This window comes from Eurytemora carolleeae, unplaced genomic scaffold (genome assembly GCF_000591075.1).
Source record: "Eurytemora carolleeae unplaced genomic scaffold, Eaff_2.0 scaffold204, whole genome shotgun sequence".
Taxonomy (NCBI): Eukaryota; Metazoa; Arthropoda; class Copepoda; order Calanoida; family Temoridae; genus Eurytemora; species Eurytemora carolleeae.
Window position 1 is genome coordinate 338,317 of NW_019396099.1, and position 17,564 is coordinate 355,880.

Below are 17,564 nucleotides of genomic sequence, written 5' to 3' on the forward strand. Positions count from 1 at the left end.
TAACAAGATCTATATCGTCTCTCTTCTGAGTTAACAAGATCTATATCGTCTCTCTTCTGGGTTAACAAGATCCCTATAGTCTCTCTTCTGAGCTAACAAGATCTATATCGTCTCTCTTCTGAGTTAACAAGATCTATATCGTCTCTCTTCTGGGTTAACAATGTCTCCTGTCCCCGGCCCAGGCCCCAACTTTATTTACAGATTGATATTGTGCAGTGTTTAAACTGCCCCAGAAACCTGTTTCAAAAGGATTATGATTTATATAGGGGTGCTTCAACTTTGTACAAACTAAATTAAATTTATAATTAAATAATATGGAGAGAAGTGCATAGGGTATCTTTTAATAAAACGAGAGTTTGACAACAAATATTGTGGGAAATTTTAAAAAAGTTTAGTAGTGGGACATTATGGCTTGCAAAAAAAAAGGTCTGCTCTTTTAAACAAACATGACATAAAATGACAGTTCAGGATCGATTTTTTTTAAAATGACAAATTTTAATGAAATTCATTATCAGAAAAATAATCTGAATACTGAACCTCCTTTTAAAAAGCGTCTGGTACTGTATTTAATTGGATGATTTAATGTAGCTGAATTGTCTTAGAAATCTGCTTGTTTAAGTACACTATACAGTAGAAAACTTTCGACACAGAAAGTATTTCTGAAAACAACTATCTTAGGGAAATTTTTAATAACTGTGAATCATTTTACTTTCTGATATTGTATTTACTTCTTATGTTAAAATTCAGTTTATGCTATATTTGAATTTTTTCAACAAACTATAATATTCTAATCCCCATTTCTTTACAACCCCTATGTCGTAGACCTTAGACCTCGGTACCAGTACAAACGTCGGACTAACTAACGTCGGACGTTACAAAGGTCGGACAGTACAAACGTCGGACTTAAAAACGTCGGACTGGTACAAACGTCATGATAGTACAAACGTCGGACTAGTACAAACGTCGGACCAGTACAAACATCGGACAGGTACATTTATAAAGAAAAATGACGCACTTTGGTTGAGTTTGAAAAAAAAAACCATTGCTATCACCAATACATTAAACATCACTCATTTATTGTGATAAAATCAAAGACAACTGAATAAATTCTTATGCTTTTAATGTATCACAGCTTTATAAAACAACAGACCAAAAGGAGTTGAGTTCATTTGTCACATACTCTGATGTTTCAATATGCCTAGATCTTTGCAACCCGACGTCGTATCACCTTTGATATTTCAACCTGTGAAATCTATAAGATCAAACAGTTTAAGTTTGAAAAGTATTAAATGCAAATGCCATTACCAGGTTGCAAAGATATAGGGATGAGAATATTTGAGTTGTTGGCAAGAACTCAGTTCCTTTGGTTAGATTTTAATTAGACCAGTCGATAAATTGAAATAACTTTTTTTTGTTAAATCTTAAAGTTAAAATATTTTTTTTTCCTTTGTCCGATGTTTGTACTAGTCCGACGTTTGTCCTGGTCCAACGTTTGTCCTGTCGGACGTTTTTAAGTTTTGAACTCAACTTTAAATGCTCAAATTTTTTAAGTTTACTCTTGGCACAATTTATTTTATTTTATGAGGGTGGGGTAACCTTAATTCATGCTTCTTGCTTTTTGGTCAAAGTCTGTTCTGAAACAAAATTTGAATTTGGACTTCTTAAAAGCTGTTGATGCTTGGAATTTTTATCACAAGAATTAAAAGGCACTGTAAGCGTAATTAAATGTAACAATTAATGTAATGTAATAAAAATGTAATAATTGATCAATAATGTTAAAGAAATTGTCGTTTTTCTAGGTTTAAAAGGGTTTATTTTTGATGATCCCTATATATTTTTCTGGAATAGAAATGCCCAAGTTGCTTAAGTAGAGGACGACTCTCAGTTGAAAAAGTCAGTTTTTAAAATTATAAAAATTGATATCTGATTTATATTCAAGCAAACAAACCTTTTAAGGGTACCATCTTGAGATGGGCATTATAGCCATCTTTAAATTTTTATATAATTACGCACATTTAGTTGGACGGATAGAGTGAGTTATACATTTTTTCCATTTTTGATTAAAACATGAGCCGTGGTGTTCTACCATTTAGGACGTTTTTTCGATGTACTTAGCACTTGCACGTTTGGAAATCTTTGAATAGTTGGCTAGCTTTAATATTAAAAGATTGAGGAATTGAGTCCTTGCCACAGCTCTGATTTTCTTATTTCAAAATTCAGTTAAATCAAATAATTTAATTTTAAAATATCAAAGATTTCCACCTTCAAAGATTGCAAAGAAATAAGGATTGTAAAATTTTAACTTGTGGCAAAGACTCAATTCCTTTGAGTCAATTTTTACAAAATGCAATCAAACCCCTTTTCTAGTGATGCATAATGCTTGCTTCCCCCTGGACATCAATGCACTTTGGATACAATTCATTGTTTATTTTAACAAACTTTTCTTGCCGACTACCACTGGTTTAAATCTTCCATTTCATTTCTTTAAATTTGTATTTTTGATTGATTCTAGCTGAGAAATATAAAATGCAATGTACATTTTATAAAACAATTTGCATTAACAATTCTTTCATAAAAAAAAACATTAAAAACTAATTTGTATCTGTTTTGTGTATTTGTGCAGTGACTACAAGTGTTTGGAATACAATTTTTCATTTGACTTTTAAGTTGATTCCATTTTTAACGTTTGATTTTGTCGCATTTAGGTGCAAAATCGGACCGTTATTGTACATTTAATTTATAGGTTATAATGCAAGAAAAGTTATTTCAGAGGTGTACTGTCTCTGGACGGTAATGTAAACACAAGACGGATGTCACAGCCTGACAGGGGATCCATCTTTCACATAAAAAATCAACGAAATATTCTGGTCATAGGAAACTATTATGAATTATCAAAATTTTCAAATTTCAATACTTTTATTCTCTTCGGATAATAAACGAACACTGATGCATCTATTCTTGTTTACAAATTCCGCCCAGAGAGAATTGGTTTCAATATATACGTAGAGTATACGCATTTTAACCTTGATAGACGATATTTAACACTAAACAGTATACTCTGTACAGTTTATAGTGTACTCTGAAGACTGTAAAGTGTACATACAACCATGTTGTATAAATGGGCAATATTTACATAAATAGAACTGTAAAAGTGTAGAACTGTGTGCTGTATTAATACTTCATGAGCTGGACATAAAATAGCACTTAATATGGAAATATCTTGATATCCGATGTATAAAAAGGAACTCAATTTTCCTAATCTACGCATAAAAATATTTGATATTGCCAGCAGTGTAGTGCATACAGCCTGTAGGTGCTGACTTCAAGGAACTTGCACCAGTTCCGGAGGAGGGGGGGGGGGTGGAATAACAGGGGAGGGGTTGAAGTTACAGTGGAGGGGAAAAGTGCACTATTTGCTTTGAAATTGGGTTTTAGAACAAACCTTTCTGATAGTTTCAAAACATCCTGGCAAATTATTTCAAAACTTGATAATTCTGGACAATTTGTTTACATAAAAATAAAGAGGTCGGGGTACACGTGGGGATTGGGTTTAGTGTTTTCAAGAATTTAAAACAATGTTTAAAAAAAAACATTGTTTTCAAAACATTGAAAAAGGTGTTTTAGAAAGAGGAGATGATTGAATATAATTGTTGTTTTTGTTACGAGTTAATTCTGTTCAAGAATCTGATTTAAATAAGTTTATTAAACTCTCAAAGAGAAGATTGTGGAAATCTGATGAATTCTTGATCAGACACAGCTTTCAAGGTTCCCGTTGTTAATTGGACATGTCACTTTTTTAAAATGGGGAGTCCCTTGAAATTACGTTTACAGGTCTGCACTTATTACTCCAGAGCTGAAAACTTTAGAATGGTGGATATCGGGATTAATGCTTAATCCACTCTTTTTCTTAATCTCGAGATTAAATATTGCTTGTTCTCCTCTCATTTTTAATCTCCAGATTAATTATCCGATCAGGATTAAGGATATCCCATTCTAAAGTTTTCAGCTCAGTTTATCTAAAGTGCAAGACCTACTTTAAGCAGTTAAAGCAAGCTATAGTATACTAAATACTGTAAAACGGGACTGTCAGCCAGTGACAGTAATGTAATTAAGAATCATATTTTAAAAAATAATTTTTAATTAAATTCAAATCTGACCTGTTGAACTGAAGGTACCTCCTGACCCAACCAGTTCCACCAGGTCAAGGTTGGAGGAGGGTTTGCTCCTGTAGCTGAACACTCCCAGGTATACTCCTGGTCTACAGACAACCAGGAGTCATCAGCAGAGATATCCAGAGATACAGGAGATACTAGAGATATACAGGGATACAGGAGATACTAGATATATACAGGGATACAGAAGATACTAGATATATACAGGGATACAGGAGATACTAGAGATATACAGGGATACAGGAGATACTAGATATATACAGGGATACAGGAGATACTAGAGATATACAGGGATACAGGAGATACTAGAGATACAGGGTTACAGGAGATACTTTATGTAAACAAGAATAGAATCATCATATATTTCAATTCTTTGCGTACGCTAAAGCATTTACAATCTAAATGCCGTATAGTTTCTAGCCGTCATTGCAATCACATCCTTTATGGGTAACCCTGTATCTTATCCAGAATAATGGAAATACCAGATAAATATAAACCTATATATATTTACAATTTACATATGTCATTCCTTTCCGTTTCTAAATATCGAAAGTTTTATCGTATTTTTATAAAAATACAAATATAGAAAGAAAAGGAGAAAATGGATTATATGCAATGAATATGTTTACGTATTAATGATATTATTATCTATATAATAAAACATTAATTATTCTATTATTAGTCTGTTTCCTATTAATAGTTTTTATACAACAAAAAATGTGCAATTTCTGGTGAAAAGAAAGGACCTCGTTCTCTAATTGTCTACTCCAGTGATCAGTCCTCTCTTATTACAAAATGTACTTACACTGCATGCTGATTTTAACTGAGCTGAAAACCGGTTTAGTTTGATTGTTATTGTTTCCCAGACACTTGAGCACGGCGTTCAGATCACTTCGACGCAAAGGTTCAATCTTTAACGTGTTCCTAAACAAATATGACCCTGAGTTTTGTATTGTTCTGTTAACTGGATTCAATGTATAATACAACTTTGGATTTTGGAATAGGTTTGCACCAAGCGTATAACTTACTCAGGTGTTTAGGGACTGTAAATGTAATTTAAAATATTTTTTAACCCAATTGGGCTATAATTTTATTATATAGATAAGGGGGGGGGGGACTTAGATTATGCCGTTAAAGTTGAGATATATGTGATAAAGGGTGATACAGTTTTCAAGGTCAGTTCATTAAAAAATTCGGAAAAAAATTAATTATTACTTTGGACAAATATTAGCATTTGGCACTTTTTATGGAATTTTCAAATAAATAAATTTTAGATCTGTAGATTAATTAATAAAAAAATATGGACTATTTTAGATTTTTTTGAAACGCCGCAATGCGTCAAAAAAAATAGCAAAATTTATTCACTATATTGAAGTTTAAAAGTGAAGAAATTTGAACGTGATATTGTAAGCTATTTTTGAGCTATGGAGAAAAAACACAAGGAGAGGATGCCCCCCCGTCGTGAAATGGTTAATCTGGCGTTTAAATCAAGAAATCATAATTCAGATTGAAGTCAAGCTTTATAGTATTGTTTACCAAATTCTTAAATAATTCTATGATTTACATTAGCCCTGGTTACAGAATAATTGTTTACAATTGAGAATAATACAAGATTCTCAATTTCATACATTTTAAATATGCATTTCAGTTTTTTTTTGTCAAATTTGTTTCTTGTTTATACAATCTTGTTTACCTCGATTTGCCAGGCGATATTTGTTCCCAAGATGAATCAATCCTTTTCTCATCCCTCCACCAAACAACCTCGGAGGCTGGCCAACCTATATAAATATACATGTATTATTAAACCAAACAACCTCGGAGGTTGGCAAACCTACAAAAAATATATTCGTATTTTTAGACCAAGAAACCTCAAAGGCTGGTAAATCTATGTAAAAATGTATATGTTATTAAGCCAAACAACCTCAGAGGCTTGCAAACCAATACAAATATATGTATTTAATTTAACCAAACAACCTCGGAGGCTTGCAAACCCGTATAAATATATATGTTTCATTAAACCAAACAACCTCCGAGACTGGTAGTGGCCAACCAATATAAATATATATGGATATTTTTAAACCAAACAACCTCAGAGGCTGACCAACCTATAAATAAATATGTACCATTAAACCAAACAACCTCAGAGGCTGACCAACCTATAAATAAATATGTACCATTAAACCAAACAACCTCAGAGGCTGACCAACCTATAAATAAATATGTACCATTAAACCAAACAACCTCAGAGGCTGACCAACCTATAAATAAATATGTACCATTAAACCAAACAACCTCAGAGGCTGACCAACCTATAAATAAATATGTACCATTAAACCAAACAACCTCAGAGGCTGACCAACCTATAAATAGAAATATGTACCATTAAACCAAACAACCTCCGAGACTGGCCAACCTATATAAATGTATATAGATATTACTGAACCTGACAACCGCCAAGATTGACCAACCTATAAAAAATGCATCATTAAACCAAACAACCTCGAGGCTGTCTAGCTTTCATATATGATTATGCTATCCATTTTTAAAACATCCTTTAATGCCTCCACTATAATGACATGTTATAAAACCAAACAACATCCAATAAAACAACTTAGAGAAATCAAGATTCCAAATAATCAAACCAAACTTTTAATTATTTGATAATTCAGACCATAAAAATTACAGTTAAAGACAGTAATCAGTTCCTTTATGAAAGCAAAATTTACTTCTTCAATTTAAAACTAAAAATGTGTTCCCATTTTCCTCTTTATTCTAAACTATTTTATACTTAGTTTGGGATTTGTTATTCATTGAATCTATCAGGTTCAGACATAAAGTGGAATAGCGTTGATGCTTTGGAATTCTAAACAGAACCATACTCCTATTATGTTTAAAGGGAACGGTCACGATTTATTAAAAGGTGTTCGCGAAAAATGAAAGGGGTATAGGCTCACGTTAATCCCTTCTAATCTGATTTCTATCTGTTGCATCAATAAGGAGAAAATCGTTAAAAAGAACGTAGCGTCCATAAAAATTGAGAAAGTTGCACCATACGACTCGGATCGTAAAAACATCAATTTAAAACCTAACAAATCAATTAGATATTTAAAACTTTAGTCATCCATTATTTTTCGACGCATTTGTATAGTTAATATTTCATAATATTTTTTATTTGTTTTATATACCATGCAATTAACACAACATGATTTCCCGCTAGGTGTTTCTGCCACGTGTAATCATTCAAAGCATCGAGAGCAGAGACACCTGGTGGACAAATATTTTGGCGTTTTAAGTGCATTGTAAATAAAACAAAAAAAAATTATGAAATAATAACTATACGAAAAATAATCGATGACTGTAGGTTGTAATACCTGAATGATTTGTCTGGCTTTAAATTGATTTTTTTACGATCCGATTCGTATGTTACAACTTTCTCAATTCGCAGGCCAGTCCAAAAAAGTCTGGTCAGAAATTTTGACTTTTTAAAAATAAATTTTATAATTTAAATGCAGTTTTATTATAATATGATTTACATTCTTGTGACCGTTTTTAAAACCCTGTCCAGTCCCTTTAATCGGTACCCTGCACCCATATTCTATACTGGGTAAAGTTTCAAAGAAATATCCGCATTGGATTCCTAGATCATAAAACCTGGTCAAATAAACAGTAAAACAGATTGTTTCAGACATTTAGATTTTAATCTCGCAGTGCCTGGTTATTGGGATTTAATTTGAACAATAAATATATAAAATCAAGAACATTGGACACCAAAACCAAATCGACAAAACAGAAAATAAGTCAAGGATATTTTGTCACACACTCCCCCCCAANCCCAGCCATCGTTAGTTTATGTTTACAGTACTAATTCACAATTTAACATAATAGCATGACATCACATAACACATAACACTGTCCTAGTCTGCACTAGGGGCTAGAAAGAATAATGAAGCTTATAACAACATGGCAGAAAAGTTTTAAAAGTCTAACTAGAAAAAAAAGCAATATAAGGAATCTTTTACGCTTGAAGATCACTCTTAGGAAAATGTAAAAATTCTTATTTTATTTTCTGCAAAGAAGGGTTTTAGATAGGATTTAAAGCGGTTATATAATGCTTGTTACGGCTTGTCAAATTTTTATTCGACTAATTAAATAAAAATTGTAATGTAAAATTCTATGCTTGTTATGAGATCCAAACAAGGAGGATGGAATATAAGGGAGTCAAACCTTGTAGAAACACATGAACATATAGAAATCGCTAGGTATAGCAACAAGGAGTAATTTGCGGGAGAACATTTTTTATATTTTAGATAAATTAAACTTTTTTGAAAAATAATTAATGTAAAGTAGATATCATTTTCAAAAAATCCTTTTATGAAATGGTAATGTGGAATTTTATGAAAGCATATTTCGGAGAAAAATGAATTGTCTCTGACATGCATGATATGTCGCCGGCATTTTCTGACATCTCCCTCTTCTTGTTTGTTTGCTTTGTGACAACAACGTACTGTAAGTGCTCAGTCCGTTAGGGTCCCCTAGTTTGCTGTACTAGATTAAACCAACAACATAATCATTAAACTATATCGCTTCTTTAATGTCTAGAGTATGTTAAAAAAAATAATAATCATAATGTTAAGCTACAATAATTTACAAGAAAGTTTAATTTCTCTAAAATATTAAAAATGTTCTCCTGCAAAATACGCCTTGTTGCTATACCTAGCGGTTTCTATACGTTATGTTTCTCCGAATATAAGGTTTGACTCCGAATATAAGGTTTGACTCCGAATATAAGGTTTGACTCCGAGTAGAAGGGAGATGGAATCGACTCAGTCCGCCCTACCATATGATTATACATTCTTTGCAAACGATACTTAATTTGAATAAGAAATAATTATCTGATGTACAATTACCGCTTTTAAAAACTCTTTTCCGACGCAGTACCCCGTCTGCAAAGCTGTTATAATAATGTGACAGGGCGGGCTGGGTCGATTCCATCTCCCTTATTTTTCATGCTCCTTGGATACAAGCGGATTTAGACTTTTTTGTTGGTGTCAGTTTGCTTTCGTTATTCTAGCTTTGTGTCACTTTTGTTAAATCATGTTATAAATGGTTTTGCTTTTCATTTATGTAAACAAAATGATGCAGCGTCATTAAATCTATTTTTGAATGTTTCACTCTTCATATCTCTAGTATAGTATTCATCATATTTGATTTGATTCTAATCATAATTATTTCTAAATGCTAAAGGCATATTTAGATGAGGCATTGTTAAAGGTGCATTTTTAAAATTGAATCGTTATTTTTTATACCAAATAAAAACAATGTTTTATATTGTATTTCTTGTCAATTTTATTTCATTTTTGGAATCTGGTCTTCTGGGGCCCCCCTTCGGAATCTTTAATGTAAGAGTAGTATGCCTTTTTTCAAATAAGAGTGGATATAACTCTAATAAGAAAAATTAAAATTGAGTATTTTAAATTGAAGCAGGTAAAATAGCTATAAAACTATTCAGTTAACACAATATTTTTGAATTTTGAATTCAAGATCAGCAGCATGATTTGGCACAAAAGTTTGAAAAGAAAAATAGAACTGTGTTTAAAAGTTTCCTTTTTAAACACCTAAAAAGACCATTCGAACTCATTTTTGTTTTTTAACACTTTGTTATTAAAAATGTAGATTAAAATATTATCTATCAGAATTAGATTGAAATATTTTCTTCCAGAAAAAGATCATAAATTGCTTTAAAAAAGTACAGCAATTTTTTTTATCATAGAGTAATAAAACGAAGAGGTGAAGCTTAGCTCAGATATACACAACCGACCTGTCTATTAATTAATTAATAGAGTGGTCGGTTGTGTACATCACAATATGTTTACGTATCTAACGTTGTACACTTGTATATAGAGCGATCGAATTTCTAAGGAGTGGTTTAATGTAGATATTTGAATATTAGTATTGATAATTAGATAGACACTCAATATGGATTGTAAAAACAGGAGTGTATACTGCAGTACATTCAAGTTCAGTTGTTTGTTTATTTCAATACAAGCATGTCTAAATATTGCATCGTGAAAAACTGCCAAAACAATTCTTCTTGTAAAAATGTGAGTTTTTTGCAAAATACCAAAAAATTGTGCATGGCTAACCCTTTTAAGGTTGGGAGACTCAAGAGTCAAATTGTCAAATGTTTGCAGTCAACATCCTCGAATTCTCTTTAAATAAAGAAAGAAAATCTAAAAATTGGTCAATTCCATAAAATCCCCCTTTAGAAATACGATCGCTCTATACAAGTGTACAGCGTTAGATACGTAAACATATCGTGATGTACACAACCGACCAATCTATTGATTAATTAATAGACAGGTCGGTTGTGTACATCTGAGTTAAGCTTCACCTCTTCGTTTTATTACTCTGTGGTTTTTATGATTCTTTTCTTTTCTTTAATGAATTCTATTTTTAAGAGCTTTGTTTATTAGCTTATTAAAGCTACTCATACAATCATGTATTCTTACAAGTATAATATATTGCCTGACAACCTGACAACCATTCCAATGAAATTAAAACTAAAAAGAGAGGACGGAATTTCGGCTCGAGTTTTTCATTTTTTCTGTCCAGTTTAACGTACAACATCGAAACTATGTTATTTTTCAAATTTTGGTTTTCATTGAAACTAGTTCTGACACTGACCCTTCGCATCCTCGTACTGCGTTGTCTTATTGTTAAATGTAAACAACACCTATCTTGTAAGTTCTAGCTACTCTCAATTAATATAAAAATTAAGAAGTGGAGATGAACCACCTTTAAACCTTTCTAAGCTCTGATGTCCAGCATTCAGTGTAATTAATCAATGAATTAAGTACATACCTCCGATGACATCACATGTTATAACCAGAGTCGATCCTTCCATATATGGTCCAACCTCATCTTCCACAGGAGTTCCTTTCTCATCCAGGAAAACCACTTCTTTAGGAGGAACTAAACAAAACTTCTTTAGGAGGAACTAAACAAATCTTCTTTAGGAGGTACTAAACAAAACTTCTTAAGGAGGAACTAAACAAAACTTCTTTAGGAGGTACTAAACAAAACTTCTTTAGGAGGAACCTAACAAAATTTCATTAGAAAAACTAAACAAAATTTCTTTAGGAGGTACTAAACTAAACTTCTTTATGGAGGAACTAAACAAAATTTGTTTAGGAGAAACTAAACAAAACTTCTTTAGGAGGTACTAAACAAAATTTCTTTAGGAGGTACTAAACAAAACTTCTTTAAGAGGAACTAAACAAAACCAGGGGTCCATATAATTCCCTGATAGCTGATTTTCTCGATCCCAAAATAATTGTTTGCCCCCAACTTAAAAAAAAAAAATGCCCCCAATTTAAAAAAAATGCCCCCAATGTTTTTTAAATTATCATTTAAAAAAAATTGCCCCCATTTAATAAATTTGCCCCCATTTCTTTCAAATTTGTCAATCCCAAATGGGATTGAAAAAGGAATTATATGGACCCCTGAACAAAACTTCTTTAGGAGGAACTAAACAAACTTCTGAAGGAGAAATTAAACAAAACTTCTTTAGACGGAACTAAGCAAACCTTCTTTAGAAGAAACTAAACAAAAAACTCTAAAAGTTTTGCTTTAGTCTAAACTAATGATGATTAATTGACAGAATAAAAATACGACTTTTGTTTTTAGAATAATGGCCGGGTTTATGTGTACTACACTGCAGTTAATGAGAGAGATTGCTGTGTCTAAAAACATGTTTTTGTGAGATAAAGCAGTAGAAGTGAAGCCAGCTTTTTATAAACTCATATTTATTCTAAAGACAGAAAACTTTTCTAAAAATTTAAATGAAATTTCTAAAAAGTTTTCGCTTTCCCTGCATATATATTGCGACTTTTATTCAAATTCTCAGTAAGTGAACAAACTTTAAAACTAAATAAATGTCAATAACTTTTTGAAGCGGAGGGGGTGAGGGGGGGGGGCAGGGTGCTAGAGCATAAAGCAAAAAGTATGGCATCAATTTTTAACTATTTTTTAGCCATAAACGGATTGAATTCTTATTTTTAGAAATTGAACATTTTTTTAGCCACAAACTAAAATTTGCTAATCCCTATCTTGGCAACTTACGGCGTAAAGCTTTGATATTTCAAACTTGTCATCGGGTTGCAAACTAATAAGTATAGGAATACAAAATCAGAATTTGTGGCAAAACTCAGTTCATTATCTGACTATACCTGTTATAGAGAGATTAACATCTCTAAATATACCTGTTATAGAGAGATTAACATCTCTAAATATACCTGTTATAGAGAGATCAACATCTCTAAATATACCTGTTATAGATAGATTAATATCTCTAAATATACCCGTTATAGAGAGATTAACATCTCTAAATATACCTGTTATAGATAGATTAATGTCTCTAAATATACCTGTTATAGAGAGATTAACATCTCTAAATATACCCGTATAGATAGATTAATATCTCTAAATATACCTGTTATAGAGAGATTAACATCTCTAAATATACCTGTTACAGAGAGATTAACATCTCTAAATATACCTGTTATAGATAGATTAATATCTCTAAATATACCTGTTATAGAGAGATTAACATCTCTAAATCTAGTCGGAGATTTCTTAAAATCAACTCGACACCTACAAATTGAAAAATTTACAAAAATAATGTTTCAATCTTTTTCTTTATCTATCTATATCACAGTGAGCTAAAAAATCTATAAGACTTTTGCCAATTATTTCTTGAAACTAAAGCTTAAAACAAGTGTTTTTATATAGTTTTAAAATGCGTGTGTTAGGGCTACACAAAAGTGTTAGTGAGTCAGTGCTCGGTAAAATCACTTTAAGAACCCAAAGATATAAATTGATGCAACTTCTCATAGCAGTCTGGATCTATGTGAGATACGGAATATAAAGTGACTTAATGGTATAAAGAATAACGGAGGTTGCCAACATCTTTACCAACTTGATATATATAGGGATATAAATGCTTGATGTCAATGTAAACACTTTTAATACATATAATGCTTAATCAGGATTCTATTCCCTGATATTTTTCTATTGGATTTAATCTTATGCTTCATTTTGTGGAGATCAAAACTTAAAATATAATTTTTGACAAAACATTGAAAAAGTCCTGATGAACTTGAATAAAAAAAAATTATAAGTTGAAACTTTTCTAATTTTAGTATGGAGTAATTTTGAATAATGTAGACTTATTTTTCAATGCTGATAAACACTTTACAATTCATCTACATTGATTAAATATTCAGACAACATTTCCTCCAATACAAATAGAATATGTTTATTTCAGAAACCATTAATATTTAAAACTATGATTTTTCCTTTTTTGTATTTGGAAAATGAAATATTTAATGTTCTAAAGCAGCTTCTTTCGATAAAACGAGAATCATCAACTCTGGGGTCATGCCAAGTAAAAAAATTGGACAAACTATAAAGGAATTGAGTCTTTGCCACAAACTCTGATTTTATAATCCCTATATCTTTGGAATCCAATGTCGTAAAACTTTAATATTTCAAACTTATATTATTTGATCTAACAGAATTCATAGTTTGAAATATCTAAGGTCTACGACATTGGAATCCAAAGATATAGGATTTAGAAAAGCAGAGTTTGTGACAAAGCCTCAATTCCTTTATGACTTTTATATAAAAAAAAGGTTCAGCACTATATCCTCTAATTTTCTGGGTCCGTTAATATTACTATCGATCATTAGAATGATATAAAAGCAGAATATACTTTACAATTAATTCTAAATGTAGTTCATAAAAATAATTCTGAAAATAACTCATTTTTTACTTTGGTGCCGAAAATGTGATAATGATGATAATTACATTATCAGATGCAATTTTAATTTCTTTTCTTCCTAATTTAATTAGAAAAGAGTTCCTTTGAAAAGGAAAAAGATATGATACTTTTATTGTATATATGGTAAATAAATAACCTAAATCTGGATATAAATTTAATGTCATATAACCATGGAGCTCTGAAATGCATTCTAATTGCATAAATTCAATATGAATATTCAGCTGAAACTTAGCGATTAATCATAACAATTACAGGGCAAAGGAAGCTAACAGAGCAGAATAATATCTTTCTAAATCTAGAATTCTGTAAAATTTAAGGAAAACTAATATCTTTGATTAAAAAGATAAACGCCGTGCACTAAGCCAGCTGTGTCCGGTATCTGGTACTGTTTCATTCTGTGACTTTACGGTACTTTACTGTACTTTTTAATCAGAAAACGGTACTTTACTGTACTGTTTCACCAGAAAACGGTACTTTACTGTACTGTTTAATCAGAAAACGGTACTTTACTGTACTGTTTCACCAGAAAACGTTACTTTACTGTACTGTTTAATCAGAAAACGGTACTTTTCTGTACTGTTTAACCAGAAAACGGTACTTTACTGTACTGTTTAACCAAAAACGGTACTTTACTGTACTGTTTAATCGGAAAACGGTACTTTACTGTACTGTTTAACCAGAAAACGGTACTTTACTGTACTGTTTAATCAGAAAACGGTACTTTACTGTACTGTTTAACCAGGAAACGGTACGGTACTGTACTGTTTAATTAAAAAATGGTGCGGTACTGCACTGTTTAATCAGAAAATGATACGGTACTGTACTGTTTAATCAGAAAACGTTACGGTACTATACTGTTCAGCTAGGCAACGGTATGGTACTGTACTGTTCAGCTAGTTGACTGCAAAGAACGGTACTGTTCAACTAGGTATCTAGTTGACAGTACGATACTGTACTGTTCAACTAGTTGACGATACAGAACGGTACTGTTCAACTAGGCTATGGTATGATACAGTACTGTTCAACTAGGCTATGATACAGTACTGTACTGTTCAGCTAGTTAGTACAGAACGTTACTGTTCATTTAGGCTATGGTATGACACGGTACTGTACTGTTCAGCTAGTTGACGGTACAGAACGGTACTGTTCAACTAGGCTTTGGTATGATACAGTACTGTTCAACTAGGCTATGGTATGACACGGTACTGTTTAACTAGTTTATGGTATGACACAGTACTGTTCAACTAGGCTATGGTATGATACAGTACTGTTCAACTAGGCTATGGTATGATACGTTCTAAATCCGGAATTTCCAAATTTCTGAATAAAAACATTCCATACCTGTACATCCCTTTGTCCTGCTCCTCTACCCCCATAAACGTGAGGAAAGCTGTTGGATCAGATTTAATGTTTAGATTGACCCTATCACGTAGCTCGCTAGCCCAGATAACATCAGCCTTTCCCTGCACAACCATCAGTAGTAATATTTCAATAGTATATCATATATTTTTGAATATTTTCAGAGTGTAAATTTTCTGTAAATACTGGTGAATAATTTAAATAAACAAAACTGATTACTCATCCTGAACTCTAATTTTCTAAACCTGATATATCCTAAACCTGATATCTTCTAAACCTGATATCTTCTAAACCTGATATCTTCTAAACCATTATATCTTCTAAACCTTATATCTTCTAAACCTGATATCTTTTATACTTGATATCTTCTAAACCTGATGTCTTCTAAACCTGATATCTTCTAAACATGATATTTTCTAAGTCTGATATCTTCTAAACATGATATTTTCTAAACCTGATATTTTCTAAAGCTGATATTTTCTAAACCGATATTTTCTAAACCTGGTGTTTAATAATAGTGCTAGACCATATAGATAAAATTTTAAGTATCAAAGTTGTATAGCTTGAGGTTGCAAAGATATAGTGTTCAGACAATTAGAGTTTTAGGCAAGTAATCAGTAATCCTGATATTTTTATTCTTTGTCTTTTTTTTAATTTCGTCACTTTTTACAGAGAACTTCAAATTTTAAAATTAATAATTTTCTGAGATGAGGGTTTAAGGGATATTGCTCGTCTTTAAACAGAACTGTCCCATTTAGATGTTACTATTAGAGTGAATCTGGTGAAAGGATGGGTGTACCTGAATGTTTCTCAGATCAAAGCTATACAATGGTTTCCCGTATCCGTCCTTGTACCAGAGAACCAGGAGAACCTTGTCTCCGGGTAGTGCCGGAGTCATGTTACAGGGTAGGTTAGTCAGCATACCTAGCACTGTTCCAACCTCAGTTACTGGAACTAAAATATAAATAAAAGTCAGAATCAGTATTAAGACAAATGAAAGTCGTCTTTATTAAGGTCTTTAACGTCAGAAAGAATTATTTAATTTGTAACTACATAGTATATAATATGAAAATCATTCATTGCAAGTAGTGTTTTCTAAAGCAAAAGTCTAAATAAAGGCTTTTAAAGTTTTTTATTTCTATTTTTGATAAACACAACAATCTTTTGTGAAGTATTTTTTTAATAAATTGAAGAAATCTCTCGCAAGTTGTCTCAAAGGAAATGATGAATTAATTTTAAAATTAATATCATGAATTAAAAGATTGATGAATATGATGAAAAATATTATGAATTAAAAGATAAATGAAAGATAAAAAGATAACTCTCATAAAAGTTAGATGTTCAAATTTTTGTACATTTTAAAAATCTTCGAAACATTTACGATCGCTTAAATACTATTTAGAGTATATATAGTTCTAAAATAATTAAACTTTTGATTTATTTAGATCCTAGTTTTGTAAAATAAACCTAAGATTTTTGACATAATTTAGAGTTTTTTTTTTCTATTTCAGACCCTAATAATGTGTTCGAAATACAAAGAAAAGAAATATACGAACTTAACAAAATCGTATACTTTAAGACGCTTCAATGTTCTCAATTTTAGTGCTAACAAACCCTCAAATGGCATCAAATTATAGAAAATCGATCGAAAATTTTACAAATTAAAACAGAAGTGTAAAATTTCTCAGCTGATGCTTTTTATTTGCCCCATTTTATTCATAGGCTTGATATATTTGATCTTGATATTGCCAGGTATCAAACTTACTTAATATTATAAAAGAATTTATACTGATGTGAATTGATAAAAAGATAATTTTGGAGGATTTTTTATGGGATTACAGGATGGGAGGGAGGATGATGGAAATGGGAATGGGAAGGGAGAGTGGGAGGAGGAGGAGGGTGTATATTGACACAGAATGATTCAGCACTTTTGCCTCAATAAAAACACTTTTTCTTTTTAGGAGAAGCCATAAAGTGGGTTTTCAATAGTGTAAATAATTTGCACGGGACAATTAAAAATGCGATGAAAAGAAATTAGTTTTATTTCCTGATGTTCCCTGTAGTAACCCATTAACATGTTTTATTAACCCATGAAGGGACTGCTGAGGTAATTTCTAGTGACTCCATTTGTAAAGGGGCAGATTCAAAAGGGTAACCTTGTGGTTTCTCTGTAAATGGACTTCTAAACTATG

At 31.5% G+C, this 17,564-nt stretch overlaps 1 protein-coding gene across 1 annotated transcript in view; it reads right to left on the bottom strand.

Moving 5' to 3' along the window:
- LOC111694913 (protein turtle homolog A) overlaps positions 1-16,855 on the bottom strand; it is a 42,494-nt gene extending 25,639 nt beyond the window's left edge. The window contains exons 1-8 of the mRNA XM_023463969.1: positions 16,840-16,855; positions 16,172-16,326; positions 15,355-15,476; positions 12,763-12,824; positions 11,034-11,144; positions 5,866-5,950; positions 4,978-5,096; positions 4,158-4,309 (exon numbers count right to left, since the gene is read on the bottom strand). Of these exons, the coding sequence (XP_023319737.1) occupies positions 4,158-4,309; positions 4,978-5,096; positions 5,866-5,950; positions 11,034-11,144; positions 12,763-12,824; positions 15,355-15,476; positions 16,172-16,326; positions 16,840-16,855 (822 nt within the window). The remainder of the gene's footprint in view (positions 1-4,157; positions 4,310-4,977; positions 5,097-5,865; positions 5,951-11,033; positions 11,145-12,762; positions 12,825-15,354; positions 15,477-16,171; positions 16,327-16,839) is intronic.
- Between the last annotated feature and the right edge of the window lie 709 nt (positions 16,856-17,564).